Source organism: Protopterus annectens, chromosome 2.part1 (assembly GCF_019279795.1).
Source record: "Protopterus annectens isolate FY-2018-M chromosome 2.part1, PAN1.0, whole genome shotgun sequence".
Classification (NCBI taxonomy): Eukaryota; Metazoa; Chordata; order Ceratodontiformes; family Protopteridae; genus Protopterus; species Protopterus annectens.
This window is the reverse complement of record NC_056729.1, coordinates 576063796-576089291: the sequence shown is the minus strand read 5'-3', so window position 1 is coordinate 576089291 and position 25496 is coordinate 576063796. Positions and strand designations below refer to the sequence as shown.

The window sequence follows — 25496 nt, the reverse complement described above, 5'->3', positions numbered from 1 at the left end:
GTTAAAACTGATGAGACATTGGTGTCTGTCAAGTACAGTCATGCCATGTAATCAAAAGGTGTAGACATCTTGTCAGTACGTCATGCCCTATATATATGTATATATGTATATATATATAAAGCATGCAAAGCATTATGGGGCTAGGTATGGTAATGAGTCATTAAGCAGATTAATGCTAGAGATGTTTGTAATAGAACTGTAAGACAGGTGCACTGCAAGTCACCGATATGATACTGTACGCAAAGACTAAGACACAGGATATTGTCTGAGACAGGTCAAGCTCAGGAGTTGGACCACCAACTCAGAGGCATCTCAATGAGGTGGAAAAGTTTGGGTAAGTGAAAGAACCTTCATACTGAGCAGTGGCTTAGATATGAGAGCTGAGTTAGTGACGACTGCTCAAGTGTTTGTAGGGGATGCAGAAAATTATTAATACCATGTTCAGTTACCATTGTACAGTAATGCTCTAGTGTGAATGGATTGTTCAGCAGAAAGCATTTGCATTACCTTTCCTCCAGGTATATCATAGCTGCAATTGCTACAACCTGTACCACAAGGCATGCGTGAATGTATGTATAATACCCATAGGCTTTTAACAGGGTAAAAATAACACACATATTCTAGCATTACCATAGGTTTGTTACTTTTATGCTTTCATAGATTCCACTAATGGAGGATCCATCACAAATGGTAGGCAATATGCCAAACATCAGAGGGTCAACCTGTGGCTGATAACAGGACCATAAAAATGGCACAGTCTAATGACAAAAATCACACACTGGAGGGCATACGCTTCATCCCTTCAGATGACATAATAGTGAAGAAAACTAAGCCAATGACATTCCCAGTGTATAGCACTGGAAGGCTAATCCATGTTAGCCCCACACAACAACATCGTGAATGGCATTATTGAGCCACAGTGCCTCTGAGGATGATGCATCCACCATACAAGACAGGCATGTAGGTGGCTGCCACTGTCATTATTCTAGGTCATTTCCTGATCTGGGTGTCACACTTAGCATCAGTCAGTGGATGTAACCCAGGTCTAGATAACCACAATTCACACCATGTCAAAGATGCTGTGTGTGCTGTAGTGGAACTGCAATTGCTGCAAGCACTGTATGACATCCTGCAATGCATGCAAACTGACATGGCATAGAGGGACTTGTAACAGACACACCCTCTGATGGCAGAGGTGACAATGTTGGCATACAGTACTGCACCCATGAAAATACTGGCAAATACTCACAATGGCATTGAAAAGTGTCAGCTTGCTGATGCAGGGTCACTAGCAAGGAATACAGAGATGGTGCACTCTATTCCAGAGACTATATAAGTATCACCTCTGACCATAGCTGTCTTGGCCCTAGCTGTGGATACTCCCTTCTCAAATCAGAGTTCTACTGGCCCTAGCATTGGGAAACCCCACCATGCCAGCCATCCTGGGTCCTGCATTTCCATGCTACCTCTACCCCCTGTTGGCATACAGAGTACAATCTCTAGCTGTGGTTATTAATGGGATCATGGGTGCTGACTGTCGACTTCATTCATGTTATGATGCTAGCATTACCAAGACATGTTTTAGTGGCCATTTTCAGAGCCAGTGTTATAGCTGTTTGGTCTGGGGTATTCTTGTTGTGCTTCTTTGGTCTGGGGGTAAGATTCTCCCTTAGGGTATGAGAGGTTCTAGTTTCCAGTCCTGGATGAGTCCTTTATTTTTCACTTTTCAGTGTCTTATAGATTCCTTAGGTGTAAGCTGCTCAGCTTTTTAGGCCATTAGGGATCTAGTACTCCAAACATTTGTTTATCTCCTCAAATTAAGCAGTCAACTAACACTAGAGTCAGGGATTTAAATTTCTTTTAGCAATTACACAAACCATAGTGTTGAGACAGATTTATCACTCCACACTTACCCTTTCTTGGGAAGAAACTTCCACTCCAAATTAAGTAATGCAATTCAACTTTAAAAAAGGAGTTACGTGACTGGATGGGTATGCAATAATACACCCCTGGTATGATTAGCCTATTGCTTCTTTAATAAGAAGGTAAAGTCTAAGGGTGGGTACTGTTGAGGTGTAAATGGGCATTAGGCCCAATTGCCTTCTATATTCTATGATTCTATGACTGCCTTCCCACCTGATGGCCACTGCAGGGTTTCCATACATGCTTCCAAATTGCTTCATCATCTATCAGACAGGATGTGTACAAGTATGCGCACATGGTATGTCCAGCCAGCATTCAAACCTGAAAACTCCACTCAAACCTGGAGGATGTGATCCCTGAATGCCCTCTATCTTGTGGCTATATGCATCTCTAAAATGTCTCATAACTCTTACAACTATCTTAACATTATCTCCCCTGCCTTTTTGCCCTGCCCGCCCCACCTGTGCAGATTATGATGATGATGATGAGGAGGAGGATGATGATGGTAGTGCCCTGCCCATCCCCTACCCTGGGTGGGTATGACAAGGTCTGACACAAAGCATTGCCATTCAATTCACTGTAATGCATAGCCTGGATTTGCTAATGCATGCGGCACTTTATGTCATCTATATTAGGGACAAATCTGTGGATGCCACTTTTTTGCCTGAACCACTATGTATACAGCCCACTTCTGCCTAGTGTGGGGTACCACTTTAGCTGCGCCCTCTGATGACTTTTCAACTGATTCCTCCACCACTGCTTCCACAAGTCTGTCTATCAGGATACACTGTTACCATGAATACAGACAACAGCCACTCATAATGGTGTCTGACGTTATGTGCTGCAGTTGATGTAGTTTACACCTGGGAACAATGCTTAATGACCACAGTTCATAGCCCTCAGCCCAAAGAGGAGATGGCTCACAACACATAGCTGACTGCTGACAGTGCTAAGGATATTTTTAAGCACAGAACATATACTATTTATGCTATTTACAACTTAACTGTTACATTATAACTGTTTTCATGCCACCATATTGTATAGTAAGATACAGACCAACAGTGTTTTACTGCAGGTCTCCATAGCATACTGCAGTGCACAAACAGATGTATCCAAGCAGTGATACTTAGGTTTGAACATATGATCAGTGATGTTCTGTGCCTAAGACAGTACTGTATAGTAAGCCATCCCCTTCATGGCCTGAGGCTTATGAAATGGGGTAATTAAGCAAGGTTCCCCAGTATAAGCTGCATCACCTGAAGCACACCACACCACACTAGACACCATTAAAGGTGACCTGCTGCCTATGTTCAATCTGTGCACCTGCCGGCTTGATAACCCCATGGAAATTAAATTCTTATATTTGTTGCATATGATCCAGCTTTACTGGTAAAGCTCACCCAGACTCTGCCACGACTTGCTGTGAGGGAAAGGTTAGTTTGTTTTTACTTTCTTGCATTTTGTATTGCTTCATTGCCTCTCCTGTTTTGTATATTGTGATTTATTTTATTTACACTGTGTTTTACTTGTATTTTGCTTTTAATTGCATGTTTTAACTAGGAAAGAGACCACAGCTGTGTCTCTTGTGAGTCATACAGAAATTAGGACAGGTCAACTAAGGTTAATTACCTTTGGAGTGAAGGTGGAGCTAAGAACTTAACCTTCTATTTATGTGGTAAAACAAAACATTTCAAGGCTTTACTGGAATGCTTACCCAGACTCTGCCACAACTTGTTGTGAGGGAAAGGTTAGTTTGTGTTTGCTTTCTTGTAATTTGTATTGGTTCACTGCCTTCTTCTATTTTGTAAACTGTAATGTACTTCCTTTACACTGTGTTTTACTTGAATTCTGCTTTTAATTGCATATTTAAAATTGGAAACGCACCACAACTATGTCTTTTATTAGTCATACAGACTCTAAGATTTTCCCCACTCTCCCAAGCTGCTGCTATTGTGTCTTAAACTCAACTGTCTTTGTAGTTACCTCTCCCCTAGGCTAACTGACCACATTGTCTCCTTGGCTATTGCAAGCACAAAATTATCACTTTATGAAATCACTCCCCTTCGACTATTTAAATTTATTGGCCATCCCACTGTATTCCATAGAACCAGAATACAATATGCTTACCCTCTTCCAATCTATCTTGCTCTTCTAAAATTATTGTCTCTCCACTTAGATAGCTAAAGCTTATGTTACACCCCCTTTTTCATATCTGTTTTGTGCATACTGCAACACTTATGGTATTAACACATTTTTCCATCTTACCTTTAAAAATCTGCAACATCTGCTCCAAGACCACCAGTTACTGGAGAGACCATATTCTGCTTCTCAGTAGTTATCTTTGGTTACTGCTTCTTATTTTCTGCTGGTGACTGACGCAACACAGGGACATTATTTCTTGGAGACTACTGATCACTGGAAAGTCTAATAACTGCTTCATATGTGACCACTTGGAATTTTGCTCGTGGTGAGAGAAGTAGCAGAGTGTATTGATTCCTGACTATTTCTGGTTGGGAAGGCAGTGTCTATGTTTGACCTTTCTGATTGGTCTGGTTGCTCTTCAAGACATCTACCAGGAAAAGACTACAACAAGCCTACAGATCCTCGCATCATCTGGGACAAGACTGTGTATCACCAAAGAGCCTGTGGTCTGCTTCTCATCATGGGATAGGTGGTGCTGTTTTGCTTCTGGAGAGAAGATGCAAAGGAACATTGTATCCCAGTACTGTGACGTTGTGGTGAGGCCAGAACGAGTAGTAGCCAAATAGAAGTCATTCAGGTGACCCCCTTCTCATCATTCTTGACAAGCTAATTCTTTCTTTTCAGTAAGTACTGCTTGATTTGCTTCTAACTTCAGAATAGCTGCCTAAATACTTCATCCACAAATCAGAGTCTACTTATTAGTTTCCTCTCAAGTGTTTCACAGTGCTCTGTACAGACATAGACACCTTAAGTTGCTATTTTTGCTGTAAAAGCACTGTTGAAATTTCACCAATATCTAGTTACACCATGGAGTTCTCAAAATACGTGTTTCAGGCTGGTATGAGCCTAGCATCGAACAACATTTTACTTTACCTTTTCTAAGGATGATGCCACGATATGAACAAAAACAAAAAATGACTGACAATAATTGGCACAGTTTCTGGTGTCATTCTAAGGGGTGCAATATTTGCCAGCATGGAAGTAGTTGGTCAACCAACCACACTGCTTTGCCAGGGATGGTCTGCACCTCCCCCCTCTGGGCTTTCGAATATTAGTTAAAACACTGCCCTCCCCCATAGTGCCTTTTTAGGCAATGCCAAACTGAAAGCACTTCCGACATAGCAAATCAAAATCAAGAAAATTGAAATGTGATACAGCATAATGCTAGGAGAATAAAGAAAAAAAACTCTACTCCCTGCAAGCTCCCCTCACCCTAGAGAATGTTACCATTGCATTATAAACTTAGAAAGTTGCTAGCATAACAGGTATTGCATTAGCATGCATTTTCCAAAGGGTATGACATCTGAAACACAAATGTCTGTCATTATTTTCTGACTTTGATCTTCAAAGGCTTGCCTAAAAACCAAAGACTGTGTGAGGAACAGACTAAAAACAAGAGACAAAAATTTTGTCATTCTGCAAAAATCTGTACAGCTGAGAGAAATGATTTAAACTTATTGGAAACACTCACCATCCAACCCAATACCATATTAATGGGTGACTTTAATTACCCCAGTATTAACTGGGAATCATATACGATACCAAACATGGGCGGCCACGGTGGTGCAGCGGTTAGCGTTGCCGCCTCATAGCAAGAGGTTCTTTGGTTCGATTCTCAGCCGGGGTGCCTTCTGGGTGAAGTCTGCATGTCCTCCCTGTGGTCGCGTGGGTTTCCTCCAGGTACTCCTGTTTCCTCCCACATCCCAAATACATGCTGTAGGTGGATTGGATAAAATTGGCCCTAGGCATGAGTGCTTGAGTGTGTGTGTTTTCTGTAGAAGGTTGGGCGCCAGGCTGGCAACTCGACACCGTAAAATTCCACTGCCAATCATGAGTAAACAGGTGATCCGCTGTGGCGACCCTTAACCAGGAAAAGCCGAAAGGAGAAGAAGAAGAAGAATATATGATACCAAGCATACAGGCACACAGATTCCTAGATTAGGTAAAAACAAACTTTCTGGACCAGATCAATACACCAACCAGGGATACAACCATAAGGGATCTGGTCCTCACTAATATAGGAGAGTGCTGCACTCCCCCTAGTGTAATGTTTTCTCTGGTAATGTCAGGTCACAAAATGGTCTCCTTTGAAGTAAAAATAAAACCTGGAACCCCAGCTAACCCTGGAATATTCAAGAATTACTCTAAGGCTAACTTTCAACTATTAAGTGATAACCTGGCAAAATTTCAAGCCCCCATAAACCCAGAGAACACTGCTGCCTAAACAGATCTGTTCACAGAAACTCTATACAAGCATGTTAATAGTTACAAGCATGTTAACAGAGGCAGCTGTACCTTCCATGAAGTGCAAAACTAACTCAAAAAATCAAGCCACCCTGGTGGAATCACATCATCAATAGGCTGTATATCAGAAGGAAAAAAATCATGGCAAAATTTAGGAAGTGCATCACCCAGCAGGATAAGAGCACTCAAACTAAAACAATTTAGAGAACAATTAAAGTCTACCAAAGCCAGATTTGAGATAAATGTGGCCTTCCATGCCAAGGATAACCACAAGGCATTCTTTAGCTATGACGTACATCATACCATCAAACAAAGAGATAAACAGAAACACTCATAAAACAGCAAAACCTCTTGTGTAGTTCCACAGAGTCAAGTTGAATTCATGATTCCAAAATGCAAAACTTTATATCCAGACCATTTGAACAGCTGAGTTTATTGACTAAATCACAAAAACTAAAAAAAAGCTGTTAAGCGCTTTCGTCCCTCAACAACAAGCAAGGGGACTTCATCAGAACAGCCATTACACTTCAGAACCTTCCTTTTATACTGAATCAATTAACCGGTTGTTACTCCCATAACAACATTTAAAGTGACCAGTGCTTTTTACAAGAAACATCACACACAAATTTGAATGCACACAGAAAATAAAATCACTTAAAAAGTATGTTACTATATATATTACTAAAAACTTAAAAAGAAGCATATGCTGTCAAGATGTAAAAATAAAATGTTAACACAATGTTGAAATGTATAATATATTAATAAAAATATAAAATGCACTATATTATAAAACAGCCATAATGGATGGGATGCACCAAGAAAACAAAATGACATATGTTTACATGAGATGATGCTGTAATAATTTATAACTTTAGTGCCCTCTTTCTAAGCACTGGTAATAAGGAGATATTGTTGTTGATGCCAGTAGTGCTCACTACTTGAGATTTTTTTATGACGCTGACTAATATAATGAGGTTTCCAAGAACAAAATATATATAGCTCATAGAAAAAAAAAATCAACTACTTTTGGAGGACTCTTTGTTTCAAGAAGTTATTTTAGAAGTATTTGAATTTTTAAAGCGTGAACATATACTAATTCCGGTGGCTTTTGGCATACCCAAAGGTCCATAAAAATACAGAACACCCCCCTTTTAGAATAATAATATCTGAGCAGAATGGCCCTACATATTCTTTAGGGGTATTTATAGACAGGGTAGTGAAAAATGCCGTAGCACCGATTGACTATATGCTTAAGGATTCATGGGACCTCTTATCAGAAATAGAACATGGATGGTACAGTGAACAGTTGGGTTTTGCTACGATCGATATTGTTGATTTATTTACATCCATCCCCCATCAGGAAGATATACAATTATTTGAAGAAGCAATACAAAGTCTTACCAGGTTAGATGAAACCTTGATTAGATTTATTATTTTGGCCATGGACGTGATTCTGACCAATAACTATTTCACTTTTGAAGGGGCTTATTTTAAACAACTCAGGGGAGTAGCTATGGGTGCAAATTGTGCACCCATATTTGCTAACCTGGTATTATATGCATGGGAGGCCAAATATATATTTAACAGCAATTTCTCTGACAAATGGTTAAGTTACTTCTGTTTTTTGGATGACATCCTTATAATTTGGCAAAATAAGGAAGAGAATAATGAATCTTTTTTAGAATATATTAACAACATCCCATCCTTTCTTAAGTTTATGGGTAATTTCAACAATGAGGCTATAAATTATTTGGACATCACCCTTAGTAAGGACAATATTAGGAGAAAATTCACTACAACAATATACAGAAAAGAGACCTTTTCTTAGATTTTCGGAGTTGTCACCCTGGTTACACAAAGAGAAATATATACAAGGGGCAATTAGTCAAGGCAGCACATATGCACTCTTGTTGGAATTATTTGAAATGGAAGAAACCAAAATCAATTCAATGTTTATAGAAAGGGGGTACCCTAAAAAACTAATAGCTGATATTAGTGGTGAACTAAAAAGAGGTTGGGGGAAAACATTTAAGCCATTATTGGGTAGTAGGGAGATGTCCAACAAAACCAATAAGGAAGGTTATTCTGCAAAAATGGGCATGGTGATTTTGTATGCATCAAATAGCAAGATACCCAAAGAAACAGTGGTCAGGAATTGGACTATTTTTAAGGGCAATGTGGAGGTGATGAAATATGTAGGTGGGGAGCCCAAATTCATTTACAAGATGGGTAAGAATTGTAAATCACTGTTTGAAAAAAGCATTATTAGATATATTGTTCCCAACAAAGGGACCACTAGTTGAGAAGCCTGCAACCAATCTCAGTACATAATAAAGCACAACACCCTTGTCTTAGAAGGTATACCTTTTGAAATTAGGCTGCAAAAGGGTAATTGTAACATGAGAGGTGTTGTATACATTGGGATATGTGTTGGATGTGGGCATTACTATGTTGGTAAGACAGAAAGACTTTTTAAAAAAAGAATATATGAACATGCTATACAGAGAGCCAACACTAGTAATGCCCTATTTAGACAAAGTACTGAATGCCCAAATTTTTCTAAATTCAAATTTGGTATTTTATAGGTTGTCCCCAAGTACCCTAGAGGTGGTTGGTGGGAACTGAACTTAGAATTAGCTGAATTACAATGGCAAATGAGGTTGAATGCAGTTAAGGAACCTGGCATCAATGACAATATCTCCTTATTACCAGTGCTTAAAAAGACGGCACTAAAACTATAAATTATTACAAAAACACCTCATGTAAACATATGTAATTTTGTTTTCCTGGTGCATCCCATCTACTATGGCTGTTTTATAATATAGTATATTTTATAACATATTTTATTAATATATTATACATTTCAACACTGTGTTAACATTTTATTTTTACATCTTCACAGCATATGCTTCTTTTTAAGGGTTTTAGTAATATTTTATAGTAACATACTTTTTAAGTGATTTTTTTACTGTGTGCATTCAAATTTGTGTGATGTTTCTTGTAAAAAGCACTGGTCACTTTAAATGTCGTTATGGCGGTAACAACCAGTTAATTGATTCAGTATAAAAGGAAGGCTCTGAAGTGTAATGGCTGTTCTGATGAAGTTCCCTTGCTTGCTGTTGAGGGCTGAAACCACTTAACAGTCTTTTTATTTTTTGTGATTTAGTCAATAAACTTAGCTCTTGGAATCAGCTGTGAAGGCTGATACTTACTGATGTGTGATGAGAATTGCAAACCCACCCCAGCACTTGTTAGAGGCTCCTGGCATGGCTTGTTGAGTTATGCAACCATCAAGTCATAACCATTGATTGATTCATGAGAGGTACAGACTGCTCATGATGTCAGCTACAGAAGTGACTAATGAGTGGGTGCTGCCCTCTGAGCCAGTCTGATATCTATACATGGCTCCGACTCTATCTCTATCCAGATGTAAACTTCCTTATTGTATGATTCTCCATACTTTCTTTATTGCCCAACTCTCCCCATCACTAACTATCCATCCTGTCTCTCTGCATCCACTCAGTGTTATCCCCACCATTCATATGCATACCTCCGCTGTCTACCTGCATCTGCATTTTGTATTCATCTTCCCCCGCTACCCTCCCTTTTACAACTGTCCTTAATACCTTCTTTACTTACTCTTCTTTTTATACATTGATAATGAGATTCACTTCCTCCCGTATAAACATTTTCATTCCTCCGTCCAATCTGTCAAACATTACAACTACTGTAGTGTTTTCTTTTTCTATCTCCCTATGCTCCCCATTTAAATGATAAAATGGGTTGGCAGTTTGCTCTACTGACCATCATTGAGTTATATGGGTGACCATGAGTGCCATCTGTCTTGACCACTTTGGTCATACACTCATGTGCAGAGATGCATGTCTACTGGACATACCTAAGCAGTGCCCTTCCTCATAAAGCAGCACTATTTTACTATGCAATCCTTTTCTCAATACGTCAGAGCTCTGCCAGCCCTACTATGTATCTGCCTAGTTGTAGGCTATATCATAGTAAAGGCACTTGTCTATGAATCCCAGCCATTTTCTTCACTGATTTTCAAGACACTTAGCCTCCAGTGAACCAACATATGATAATATGGACTTTGACCCATATCATACGACTCCATAAAAACAAAAAGGAAAGTCTGTGGCTTTTTCTATAGCAAACCTATAAACTAGAGGACTCGATGCAGTCCATTAAAATATGTAGTGATGTGTGGAAGTCGAATATGTTACATTATGGTGTGACTGTATAGAAGGTGGAGAGGGGATAGAGCCATCTGCAAGAGCTATCTACAGAAAGATGTGGCGAGACTCGAAACATGGAAAATGTGAGCTTTGAAAAGCTCAGCTTCTATGTACCTTGTACAGACAGATAATATAAAAGCACTGTCTATATTACACACAGGCATTCAGGCTACATACTAATATTTCTAGAAATAATGTGTTAAGTCTGAATGCAAGTGAAGTCTTTGCACATGTATGTCTGGTACTGTGAAGAAACCAGTAACATCTATGATACAGTGATGCTAGTTATTCTTTCCACAAACATGTATATTATAATACATATACCCTATTTAAGCAATGAATTTTCAACAGTGCTTTCTTTCCTTCGTTAAACAGACAACCAGACAACAAAAGAATTAATGAATAACAGATCAGAATGCATTAAACTAATAATCGTCAGCTAGCTAGGTAATGTATGCAATGCTTGATAGAGAAAAGTCGCATTTTGTAATTTATAATTTCTCACAATCCTCACAAATATTTTTTTATTGCTAGGGTATAATCAGCTTACCGGATGGAGCAGTAGATTCCCCGTAGCCTTTCATATCCAGGGCAAGAACTCGAAATCCAGCATCTACCAGTGCAGGGATCTAGTAACAAAGCATATTCACAATATGATGACTGGTTGTTTTCCTAAAGTGCATTTAGAGTATTTATAAAACATGTTCTTATCACAAAAATGCTTCACACAACAGGGCACACCAGAGTTATGTGATATAATTAAAGGACTACGCCCAACTGAGATGCTATCTGCATATATTTACTTAAGATGTTCAGTTAAAAAAAAAGTTCTGCTCTAATGGTGCTAAGGGATAAAGCCATAACAGCAACTCAGGTGGCTAGGGTTTGACATGGCACATCTCAGTGTGGAGTTAAGAAAACAATGAAAAGGCACAATCAGCTTACCCTGGGTAAGGGATAAGGATGCATGTTTGAGGTACCTCCTGCCATTACATTCACCAGGGAAGATCAGAGAATCACTGTGGTATCAGTCCAGAGTATGATTAAGCTTTATGAGGATATCCATGGATGCTCACAAGAGCCCATTTCATAACCACATGTAACTACATGGAATGAATGAACATTGGCATGTCAGCCACAACAGACACGCCTTCTTCTGTGAGCAGTAGTTGTGGTTCCCAGGCCCACTTTGCTTCCACAGCATTTAACATTGCCAGCTAAGGTGGCAGCTGGCAACCCTGTACTACAGCAGATAATCCATAATGAAGTCACTACATCCCTAGGCATCACAGAGTGTAAGGGCTCAGGAGAACCAGTATGTTACAGGGGTTGAACTGGGCAATTCTCAATCTGTACTCCTGCTATAAATAAAGGAAGGAGGAGGCCAGGCTATTTATTCTGAGAAGTTCTTACTGCATTTAATCATCCTGAGATAAAGTCCTTAGCTCTGCTGCCCAGAAGTCACAAAGAAGTAGGGTTATAGGTCATCAATATTTATGCATAGGCAGAGTGTATTACTACAGCAGTTGGGTGAGGTTTGGTTGCTTAAAGTCTGAGATGGAGAGGACTAAATAGTTTTGCTCACATAGATATGCACACAGCCAGGTCCAATATGAAATTATATATGAGGACAGCAGTATATCTTTAAATGGATGTGTATACTAAAGGGGTTTATTTTATTTCATTTTACATTTGACCCTTTCATCCATGAGCCAGCCTGTGTATGCAAAGACCAATAAAGAAAAAGTAAAACAAAAAAAAGAGATAGCATAATAACAAAAAAATGCATGCAATCAAAATGCCTTCAAATATTAGGTAAACTAAATTGGAAGAACTACGTAAAACAATGTACATGAAAATAAATTCTGAAAAACTGGAGACTGGTTATTAACAAGGATTGCTTATGAACAAGGATAACTCTTTAGAGAGCATTTTGTATTCGTTTTCTTGAATAAAGTTTGATGTCAGTGTTTTTTTTTCTGAAGAGCTGGAAATCGTCAATTTTTCTAATATATTTATTTATGCTATTCTAAGATGCTGGCACTGTTTTTGAAAAGGCCATTTTACAGACAGCTAGTGTGTACTGTGACATAATTAACCCGATGCAGCTGATGTTCCTAATGGAGTAGCTTGGATTTTAAATGGTCAGCTTGTGAGGAAGGTGGGGGGTCAGTATCTGTCATCAAGAATTTTGAATCTGAGTGAGTGTGTTAATTCAAAAAGTATCGATTATTGTGATGTAATGATGCTGTCTGTTGGTGTTAATAAATGGCAATAAATCTAATATTTTTTCAGCAGTTTAAATTAATGAGATTCTCTGAGTGGTGCATCATGTTATAAGTCAAACACTCTAATCGAGTCTATAGAGATCAAAGTTTTGTATGACACTTTTAGTTGCATTGCAACTCTATTGAGCTTCAGTGTGAGAATAAAAAGGTGTGTGGATCTAGTGTTATGCCTAAGTATTTCTGTTCATTGGTAGTTATGCTGTGCTGTAAATGGTACCAAGTTTAATGCCTCTTCTGTGCTTGGCTGGTACTTAGTGGTCTGCTTCTAGGCTGTTTTAACTAGAATCAAAAATTACCTCCACTGTATCTTAATCCTGCCCTGCCCTTCCCTTTCTAACTAATGAGCTGCACTCTACTCTTGCTAGTAGACTACACTTTCTTAATTTCTTTTTCCAGCTACCACTTTTGTTATTCTCCCTCTCTGCCTGTATAGGCATTTCTATGTTGGTTTGCTTCTTCCCTTTTCCATGCCCTGACATTTTCAGTAACTAATAAACAAACAACTTCTACTTTGAGCATTAAATTGGGCTAGCTTTAAAAGTAGTTAAATAAAAGCTTTTTTCTCATTTTTCTAAACTTTCATTTCCCCAACTACCTCAGTCTACCGTTTATCTCACTCATCTTTGTAGTTTGTATACTCATAATACATTTAAATCTCTCCTTTCACATTAATACTTCAATATAATTGTATTCATGTATTCTGGCATAATTTTCAGGCTTACAGATATATTTTTCACCCATAGCAGCTGCATTACTTTCTCAGCTCACTCATTTTGCCCTTGCTATGCTTGAACTCACTCTGCTCACTAACCCTACCACCTATTCCCACCCACCCCCAATTCATCTAAACTTATACCATTCTATCTCCACCTCTACAACAGAACAGCCAATCAGATTCATAGAGATATCCAACTGGTCCAGCTCCTCAACTTGCAAACTCATATTACAGGCCCACCTAACTCAATTCACCCAATTTACTCCAACAAAAATATAATAGAACTTCCACCAAGCTAACTCTATCTTCCTCTAACTTATGTATAACATGCAACTCCTCCAGTCTACTCTCACAATTATACTAAGCATAGTCACCAATGCCGCATCCTACCACACTCCCCTTCCCCATCACTCTGTATGCCTCTACTCTATACTATAAGCCTCTAGTCTATACTCCTAGTAAACAACACCCATCAACTACTGAATTCCACACATTCTCTTCCCATTAAGAGCATAGGCCCTCTCCAGTTACAGTTTCATCAAAGAGAACTACCAGACCCATATATCATTATCAGACTTAAGAGATCAATATAAAAATGGAACAGTTTCTCTCACCAGACTTCTACTCTCCCACTGTGCAGAGATATCCACCCAAACCCTGGATCATGCCTTCATATCAACCAAACCACATCTAACCTATCAGCACCCACTAATGCACATAACCCTCAGAAGCATCTACAACAAAATTCCAGATCTCCATGCATGCAGTAGTACATGACCAAGACATTCTAATTATCACTGAAACTTGGCTAAATTCCAAACACTAAAGATGAAGAAATCCTTACCCCAGGATACAGTATAATAAAATTATATATATATATATATATATATATATATATATATATATATATATATATATATATATATATACAGTACACAAAAGGGGTCACAATACTTTTTAAAAATGTGTTAAACACCACCAGATACCCACTGAGTCACCCTAACTATCCCAACACAGAAATACGTATTACCCGCGTACACCTGAACAAGCACAAAACTATTTGCATTACTGCCATATGTAATCCCACTGGCAGCAACATTCCCATTCTCAAAGACATCATTCGATGTTTTTTTCACTAGTGTAAATTAAGAAACTGTTACAATTGAGGATGTGAACATAGACTATTTACTTGTAAACACTGACACTCCTACCCTCCCTATTAACTTGTTTAATTTCACTCAAGTAATTACTTGAGATTTGCATGGATCCAGCCATTTAATGAGAAGATAACCTGTAAGTATCAAATTATGGTCCTTGGTGTGCTCCAGAAATTGGTTTAATGTTGTTTTAAAAATGAAATGAAAAGAGCAGAGATCTGCAAGTAGCAGCCAAATATATTTTTGCATTGTTATCTAGAGTAATTCTGACCTGTAGCCAATTAGGGACACAGAATGACTGACGGTCACTTCCGGCTATTAGTGTGGAGGAAAGATTGTTATCAGTTTTTACTAATAACCGTGCCTTTCCAACTTGATAACTACTTAGTCTGTTATCCTGGAATACTGAGTACTTATAAGTAAAAAAGTTATGGCAGGAAAGAAGAATCTTTGTGTCATAATTAGGTGGCAACAAGTGGTTTGGGATCATGACATTTAGCCTATAATTCCAACTGGGGCCATTTACTGTTCATACTCCTGAAATTCAATTACCCTAGTAAGAAATATTTGGGAAATACTGGTTGGTGTGAAGGCATTTTATCAGGCCAAGAATTTAGGTGAATGCCACAAGATGGCAGTAACAGAAGGGTAGCCAGAGAAAAGAAAACATTTTTTTACATGTTCAGTACAGTAATTTTAACTCTAACTGGATAATAACCTTAAGAATCTTAAATGTGATTTCTTAGTTGTGTGAGGCAGTGAATGAGGTAACTCAATCCAGGAGTTTTACTACGTGTAGAACAGGAGAGTATATGGAGACAGTGTTATTTGGAGGAGGGTATTAAAACTGTAATTGTAAGTAGGGATTTCCAAATTGGAAAAGTAACAAGTTGACAAAATTAAAAGCGTATGGAAAAGGCACTGTAATTGTTGATTGGGAATGGTAGGAGGGAAAGGGATAGTGAAACATGGTATAAAGAAGTGAGCACAAGAATGGGGAAATGTGGATGGAAAGATCAAAAATGTAAATGGAAGAACAGAATGTGAAAGGCAGCAGAAGGTGGGGAAAGAAATAGAATGGTGGTAAATGCAGCAAAGATTTATTAATACATGGAGGTGGGGTAGTGTAAAGTATAAGAGTATTTACATCGGGTGGTTGGGAATGGTGGTTGGGTGGCCATGGTGCTGCAGCAGTTGGCATTGTCGCCTCACAGCAAGAAGTTATCTGCTTTGATTGGCTGGGGTGCCTTCAGTGTGGAGTCTGCATGCCCTTCCTGCAGTCATGTGGATTTCCTCTAGGTGCTCTGGTTTTCATCCACATTCCAAATGTTGCAGTAGTTGAACTGGACACTCTAAATTGGCCATAGGTGCAAGAGTGTGTGTGTGTGTGTGTGTGTGTGTGTGTGTGTGTGTGTGTGTGTGTGTGTGTGTGTGTGTGTGTGTGTGTGAGAGACACAATGAGTGGTACAGATGAACTACAATGGCAGGGCTAGCCATCTGGTGGTGTAAACCATGGCTCGAGATGATTGTCACTTTTGAAGTGACACTTAATGAAATATTCACCATGCCTGTAACTTATAGGCCATCTAGGGCAGTAGCAGTGCAGTAAAATATATCTTCTTTCAGTGCAATACATGCAAATTCATAAATTATCCATAGTGCAATACTCTAATGTTCACAGTGTAATATTCAAATGTCTCTTTCTATGCAAGGATCAATGCAATGTCTTAGCCAAGTACCTGTGCAATACTAAAGTCTCATGCATGCAAGTATTCAGTTAACAAAAATTTAAAATGTGTTCGAATTATGTGCACTATTAGTCTGTCTATCTGCATGTCTGTGATGTAATAGGTAGACGTTACATGTGCAAATGTCTGTGAAAATAGTCTATAAGTTTTCTGTACATTGAGTCTGCAGACACGGAATTTCATTCAGTTTTTGCACTTGTGTGATTTCTGAATGACAATAAAGTTTACTTTGACCCTGACCCAATATGCAAAAATGGGAAAAAGGGGTTGAGGATAGATGGGAATGGTAGTAGGGTACAGAGAACTATAACTAATAAGACTAAGGCAAAGGGGAATGGACTAGCACTGGGTCTTCATGGAGAATTCTCAGAGGAACAGCAGAAAGAGGAGGTAATGAACTAGGGTATAGAGGTATGAAAGAGGAATGCTAATGAGAAAATATGGTGGAGAAAATATTGGAAGGACTTAAAGCAAGTTGATGGGAGGAAGGAAGCAGTAGTCAGCTGCTATAAAGATGAATGGAGTACATAAAGGAGGAATAATATAGTGAAGTTGGAGAGAGAAGAAACCTACCTCCAAACATATCCTAATAAATACCATGCCTACCAAACCAGCCTCTTTTCTAACCCTAATACTAATTCTTATCTCCTTATCCTACTTGCACTACCTTACCAGACCTCTTTCTGCCAGTCACACTCCCTCATTTCACTCAACCATCTCATCCTATTTACCACACATACACACTCATATAGCTGCATATCCCCTAGCCTCTATTCCCTCAACAACATCACACTCTTCCCCTATAAACTAATATCCCAGCCCAAAATCACAACTCCAGTATATACTAGCTCCATCTCTATAAAGCTTACAACCCATATAATAGTTACTAAGCCACTTAAAAACGTCTTCTCCCACATTCATCATTTTATCTCTATCCTTGTCTCTGGGTACATACACCCAAACCCTGGTCCCTCTCCCTCACACAACTCTAATTCCCCATCTCATCTCCCCCACTCAGCTGGAAGATCCCTCCACTTCACAACACTAAATCCTCAGAGCATATGTAACACAATCCCTAACCTCCATGCCTGGCTTCTCTATAATAAACCTGATATTCTTTCCATCTCTGAAACTTGGCATAAACCTCATATACAAGACTCAGAATTGATACCACCCAATTATTGTACTATCAGAAAAGATAGAACACATAAAAAAAGGGAGGTGTCGCTCTCCTCTACTCCTCGTATCTCTCAGTTACCCCCTACTCCAAACCTACTCCCAAATTTGGTAACACTGAATTAATTCCAGCCCTTCTTCAAGTAAATAAACATAAACTAATCTGCAATGTCATCCTCTACATCCCTCCTGGCAACAATGTCCCAATTCTCGAGGGCATTCTCTCCTGGTTCTCTACCAATATCAGTAATGAAAATATAATCCTGGGTGATGTTTATATCAACTGGGACAATATTCAATTTCCAACTAACTCCCTAAATATAAATCTCTATAATTTCACTCAACTCAACTAGAACTTCCAAAGACTTCCTCTCTGGTAGCACCCTAGATTGGATTCTAGTTTCCCATCCCCACTATATCTCTAGTAGTGGTACCCTTCCAGACCCACTAGGTGACCACCTTCCCACGTTTGCCCATCGTCTTCCCTCCTCCGTACAACTATCCCACACCTACACCACTATTTGACACCTAAAAAACTTTAACCCCAATACATTCTCAGATGCATTATAAAGAACCAATTGGAACCCACTAAAAACTTTCTCCCTAGAAAATGCTGTTACCTACTTTAATACAATCTTCTTAAACCTGCTAGACTCCTTTGCCCCCTGGAAAACAAAATGCATAAAAGTAACTCTGCCCCCTTGTTAACCAAGAATACCTTGGCCACAATGCAACTCCATGATAAAGCTTGGAAACACCACCATAAAACTAAAACCACCATCTCCCTTAATGAATATAAAACACTTTGCAACAAAGTTAAAAGACTTGTTATCTCAGACTGAAAAGCCTATTTCTCCACACTCCAGACCAATCACAAAAATAACCCTAGAAAATTCTGGGATAGAATCTCCTCTCTCCTTAACCCAGGTAAAAAAGAAAACGTATGCCCAAATGCCTCCGACTCGGACATAGCTATGCAATTCAACTCATTCTTTACCGACTCCATAGCCAAACTAACATTATCCTTTGCTAATAATCCTGCTTCCCCACATCTACCTCCACATATCCCCTTCTCCTCCAGTACCTCCAGTTCTCAACCTCCCCCCTTTTCCATGAACCCTATCCCCATCTCTACTATACGAAGACTTCTACTAAACTCAAAATCATGTTCTAATGCCTCTGAGGAGATACCCTCCTACTTCCTAAAGACAGCCGCAGAAGCCATTGCCTTCTCTATCTGCACCCTAATAAATTGATCAATATTAGAATCCCATGTTCCCCAGCTTTGGAAAAAGGCTTTTATTATTCCACTCCATTAAGGGTGGCAACAATAATGATATCTCTAAGTTCTGTCCCATTGCTATCTTATCCCCTATTTCAAAGCTTCTCGAAAAATGCATTCACTTTCAACTTCTTCCTTATCTTATAAATAACCTTCTTACTCCCACCCAGCTTGGATTCCACTCAGGCCATAGCACCACCACCGCCCTCCTCTCCTTCCAAAAAACCATAAACAAAGCCTGCAACTCCCGTCATATTGCATCCACCCACGTCTTGGATACCATCTCTCACAACCTTCTCCTTACCAAACTCTCTAAACTAAATCTATTCCACTCCTCTATCAACTGGTTCACCAGTTATGTATCAAATAGGCAACAAGCAGTTAAGTGGAATAAAGCTATTTTACCATTCTTAAATACTCCCACAGGTGTGCCCCAGGGCTCAATTCTAGGTCCCTTTCTATTCAATATTTGTATTAATGAGTTCTACCATGCCATCCTTAATGCCAGCCTCATCCAATACAGTGATGACTCAACAATAATCTGCTCTGCCACCTCCACTTCCTCATTAGCAAAATTAATCCAAGATGCCTTGTCTTCTACTGAACAAAGGATGCTAGACAACCATCTAGCACTGAATGCAACCAAGACTAAACTTATATTTCGCCCCTCTAAAAGCATCACCCTGGACAAAAGCTCTCTCTCTGTCACCAGCCAAAATAATACACCTCTAGAAACAGTCTCCACAGCTAAACTATTAGGAATCCTTGATGATCAACTAAAATGTGACAGCCAATTATATGCAAATATCAAAAAAACCTCATAAGAAGCTTGGCATGCTTTTCCGCCACAACCGTTTCATCCCTCCCTCCCTCCACCAGGGTTATTCTTGGTAGCACATACCTTATCCCTTCCCTCATGTATGGTGCCTCTATCTTTACTAATCTGCAATCCTCCCTCAAGCCAAAATTCTCCTCCTGTTACTATAAATCTCAAAATTTGTAACAAGCCACAGAACAAATACTCATCATTGCATTTCCCTGCACCAACTGAAATGGCTTGAGCTGCCCAATTATCGTACCTATATTCAACTTATCCAAGCACAAACTCATTTTTCAGCCCCTCTCTCTGTCCTTCCCTTGCCTCTACCTTCCAAATGCATCTACTTTACAGATGTCTTCGATCCAACTTCCAAAATCTAATAGAGCTACACAAACCTGCACATCATCCAGGTAAACATCTTCTATCCTTCTACCTTGCACACCACTGGAATTCTCTCTCACCCCTTATCCGTACCACTAACAGTCTCTCTATTTTCAAAACCTTACTTCACTCACACCTGACCTCACAATGGGAATGCTCTTGCTCCCATTCTACATTACTGCTTGCTACAGCTAATCAGTCTGCTAATAGCTTCGATTAGCTTTATAACTCCTGTAAGAATTATCATACTCTATAAGATCCTTAATTTGTTTGTGAAGAATTTTTCAAGCAATGTAATAATTGTGTCAGTTTTCTCAATTTTGTAATTTTATATTTTATAATGTTGTAATCTGTAATACTGTATTGTTTTGGAGCTTTTCTCCCCAGGACTCCATTGAAAATGTGCTCCTCATCGCCCAATGGACCATCCTGGCAAACTGCAAATAAATACATAAATAAGAAATAAACTGTACAGAAAATATAATAAGAGAAAGATAGATAGGACACACAATAGAGGAGAAGATTAGTGTATCATGTGATTCTAACATCTGGACAGTTAATTGAAAGATCCTAGAGAATGTATACATTGTTTTATGCCTTTTTCCCTGACTATCACTGACTATGTGTATGCTTATTTGCATATGTAACTGACATGGTGTTACAAGAAAGGAGGTTTGTGCCATTAACTGTGTGTAATAGCTAATGTATTTCTTTGTCCTCCAGATGGTCTTTCAGAGCTACTTCTGGCCCTTCTTTACTTCTCTTTTATAAGGCTACTTCTGTATCAGATACATGTTCTGAACAGGCTAGTCTGAAATCTAAGCGTTGATGGAAAATTCTTATTTTCAAAGGCAAACAGATTAGTGTCATTTTGTGTATTTAAATAAAAATGTTTTGCTTCCAATTCTGTTTCACATTTTTAGAACTTTCTGCGCTGCGGTGGTTGTCACCTTACAGTAAGACGTTGTCCTGTTCGATTCCCAGCTAAAGCGTCTTCTGTGTGGAGACATACATGAATGGGCGTACCTTCGTTGAAGGTTGTGCATCAGGCTCGGCAAGTCGGTACATAAAAATCTACTGCCAATCATCTGCGGACCGTAGTTCCGCTGTGGCGACCCCTAACCGGGAAAAGCCGAAAGATACAACAACATTAAATAAATATGTTTCTAAGCAACGTAGTCATGAAACTGCACTCATATATAATTTCTCATTTTCTGTTCTTCTGCTGAATACCCAGCCACCAGTTTTTCAGCTGCTTTTCTGGCTTAAAATTATATTATTATGTTTACTAGTTTCATTGCAGCTTCATGGAGTCAAAGAATGCAAATATCAGAATTCTAATATTTGAGCTGTTCTGCATATATTGCAGTAGTTGACTAAACAAAGACAGGTGCTTTGGCAGATCAGGAATTTAAACAGTTCACAGGTAACAACACTGGATATATCAGTAGGAGTTGTTAATGTTAGGGGCATTAGTAATACATTTTTGGACAATTTACTACATTTCTACAAGATTGATACTGTTAATGCTTGTGAAACATGGTTAAAGCACACTGACTGGAAACCATTTCTGTCAGTATATACCTGTTTTTGCTGTAAAAGACATTCTAACATAAATCATGTGGAAGAGATTAAAGATCGTTATGAAATGTACAGTTATTACATGCTCAGTGATACCACCAGTACTTATAACTGTGTAACTGTGACAATAAAGACAACATTGGAATAGATAATGCTTGTTGGACAACAGCATCACCCACACTTTACTCAGCCCTTATTAGGCCAATCTGAGTATAATGCCCCCCTTTGGCATGTATCTGCCCAGATATATGCAACAACTAGAACTCCCACATATAATTATTGATTATGGGATGGGTAAGGTTAATCTCTAACCAAATTAGGTTAATTTGAGCACAAAAAGGAAAACTGGATAAGCTTAAAATGGCCCACAAGGGCACCTGGCCTAGTACATACCTAGAATCTACAAGTGTATAGCCCATAAAGTCAAGTGCTGATGATTTAGAGGAATTCATAAATTTCTTGTCTGAAATACAGGAAGGAAAATAATATTAGCTGGGAACTTAAATTTACTGCAGATAGACTAGAATATTATTGATTTAATAGCATGGAAATTATTTACAATGTTTAAAAAAGCTACCAAATAATTGTGTTCCTAAGGAAATGACTGTTACTTCATGTCAGAATTTTCCACTGTTGATATGCAGTGATCACAGAGTTATAAAAGTTAAATTAATGCTAGATAATTCTGCCAAATTGAAATCTAAACCAATGCACAGAAGGTATTCGATTATATGGAAGCAAACAGTCATACATAAAATTAATTGGAGTGATGCAGTCAGTGGATAAACTGCAGAAGGAATGTGGTAAGTTTTTAAAGGGAAACTGAATGCAAAAATAAATAAATGTTTAGCATTAGAATCTAGATGCACATGGTCAGGAGGATAAATTCTTAATTAATATGAGAGATAAAATATAAGAAATGAAAATAAGGTTGAGCTATAAATTTGAAAACTGAAATAAACAAACTGGTCATACAAATGTGTGAGACAAGATAAAGAAAAATTTTGAAGAACATTTATATAAAGAGATTGAGCATAATAGGAAGCCATATTAGAGATGCAAAATATGTGATAGGAGTAAAGACATACAAATCAATAAACTGTGTGTAGATTTTAAAATTCATTCTTAAACACAACGGACTATAGATACATTTACAAAATCATATGCAAAACAGTTTGGCTCCATAAAATGGCTGATAAACTGTCACATTTATATCCAGGTAACTTTGGATACTGAAGTAAAACTGTGCAAGCTGGACTCCAACAAAGCAAATGGAGGAGGCGGTATTAGTAATAATGACCCCAGAACACATTTGCATGAACTTACAGTACCATTTTTTCTGTTACTCACAAGGTCATTTAAATACTGGCACATTCCTCAAGATTGGCAACATGCACTTGTTAAACTTATCTTTAAGGGAAAAGAGAACAGGACAAACCAAGAGTCCATAGAGACTCATATGTTTACTTTCTTGCCATGGAAAAATAATGGAGAAGGTTAGCTTGGATAAATTATTGTCAGAACCAAACTAAGGTTGGGACTTTAAACTATGTTTCCACATGCACATGTAAAAAAATAGATCTATAACCGCCTGCAAGATGATGTTGTATAATAATATAATAAACACTATAAATGAAAAGGAGTGCTGTGATGTAATTCATGTAGACATAACTTCAACTTTTGATAGGGTCAGTGACGCCCGTGCCCTAGCCCAGCAATCAAGGAGTCTCAGTCCTCACCACTAACACCAGAGAGGGAATCTCATATGAGAGGAAAGGATAACAAATACACACAGTAAAGTACAATTTCTCTTACATGCACACACATATCACAGTCAGTCTGGGGCTGGTTGCTCCCTTGCTCTCCAGGTCCCCAATAAGACTCCCCACTGGCACAGCTATAGGGTCCAGATCTCAGCCTAGCTGACAAGCTAACCTCCAGTACCCTCTCTGTCCAACCAGTGCTTCTTGTCCCTGCCCAAGTAGCTGACACAAACACACACTTTGAGATAAGTATTTATACAACTTCACAGACACTCCTGGGAAAGGATGATACAGATTCTCTAGCTGTGTCCCATTACCCAGACTATACGGTAGTAATCACTGCCACCACCAGCTAATAATCATCAGCTACCCAAAGGCCCTTAAAAGGGTGTCCAGTTATTACTGTGCAATATTATTATCCAATAGTAGTGCAACATAAGAAATCTTAAGGCTTTGGAAGGGCTTATTACAGGATCACTTATAAGCATGCAATGTACTCTAGAACTTAATTAAATCTACATAAACCAGTCACAGTTAAGAGGTTTCAAAAATATTTAATAATAAATACTAAAAACACAAGACAATACTACTACACCACAGTGCCATTAAAGAGTTCAGAGATCACACAGAAACTTAAAATAAATCAGTAGTACAGTTCTGACATAACAGAAAAACACTTAGTCTAACCTTTATAGTCCTAGCTATTTCTACAGGAAAACACACTTATAAGATAACTTACTTAAGACAACAGGCAGTGCTGAGTTTGGATATCAAGACAAACATGCTCAATAAACTCTGGCTCTCACTGTTTAAATTGAAACTGCAGTTCTGATAAAACATTACATAATTTGTTTACACAGTCTTGGTTCCCAGGCCACACAGAAACTGTATTTACATTCTTTCACACTCACAGCAATAAAGGACATTCCACATGTAAATTCTGGTCATTAACTTTAGCCTTAAAACAATAGGCAGGATGCTTACTCCAGACTCATCGACTCCAAATGATAACTTCAAAGGACATACAAAATATAATTTTAATTTCAAAGAATATTTGAAATGTGTGGCTTAGTTTTCCTTACAGCAGATGGCAATATTGCTACAATCTTGAAGTTCACATTTTACAGTGTTTTCTTTCATTTAAGACCACAAGCCTGTATTTTACATTTATATTTACAAATGCCAGAATTATGTATCAAATTCTATTTGACTAGGCTGGCAGCCTTCACCCTTCTCTACCAGTCTTCACAGGGTCATACACAAAACACTGATCAATAAATTAGCACAACAAAGACATGATGCAATCTTGATAAGATCAATGGATCCAAGGCTTATATATACAACATGGCAAGCATCATTCCGCAATTGGACAGGTAGAATTCTAGGCTGCAGTCAGAGTGTCCAACAGGACTCTGTTCTAGGCCCATACTAGTTTTAGATGTACCTTTCAGATCCATGTTTTTCATCTAAGATGTTCTACAGTCTATATATAGATAACTTGAAAATGGTTAACATTATTAAGTGTGTTACAAATACAGCATGACGGCAAATGAACTTGAATATATTGATGATTTGGGCACAAGAAAATAACATGCTGATAAATACATCAAAAACTATGCATGTGAAATTTTGGAGACATAATAACTTGTGAATATTTAATATAGCACATAATGATTGAAACTGTAGATTCATTTAAGGACCTGGGTAAATGGGTAGATCCAGCTTTGTGTTTTTTAAATCATATCAACCAATTGGTTAATGATAGTACAAAACTACAGGCTGTATAAAAAAGTTTTACAACATTTAGGAAATCAGGGTTTGAACAGCTGGCATAACAGTTAAGATGTTTACCTTACAAATACAAGGTGTGGGGTTTGATTCTCACGTAGGGTAAGTGGTTAGGTTTAACATGGCCCACAAGGACAGTTAGCCTAGTACTAATCTATGAATCTATGAATCTATGAAT

The 25496-nt window shown here is 38.4% G+C and overlaps 1 protein-coding gene across 2 annotated transcripts in view; it reads right to left on the bottom strand.

Annotated features, from left to right (window-relative positions):
• EPHX2 (epoxide hydrolase 2) overlaps positions 1 to 25496 on the bottom strand; it is a 3146492-nt gene that overhangs the window by 2338118 nt on the left and 782878 nt on the right. For both annotated transcript variants that reach the window (XM_044062350.1, XM_044062351.1), the window contains exon 8: positions 11170 to 11248. In XM_044062350.1, the coding sequence (XP_043918285.1) occupies positions 11170 to 11248 (79 nt within the window). The remainder of the gene's footprint in view (positions 1 to 11169; positions 11249 to 25496) is intronic.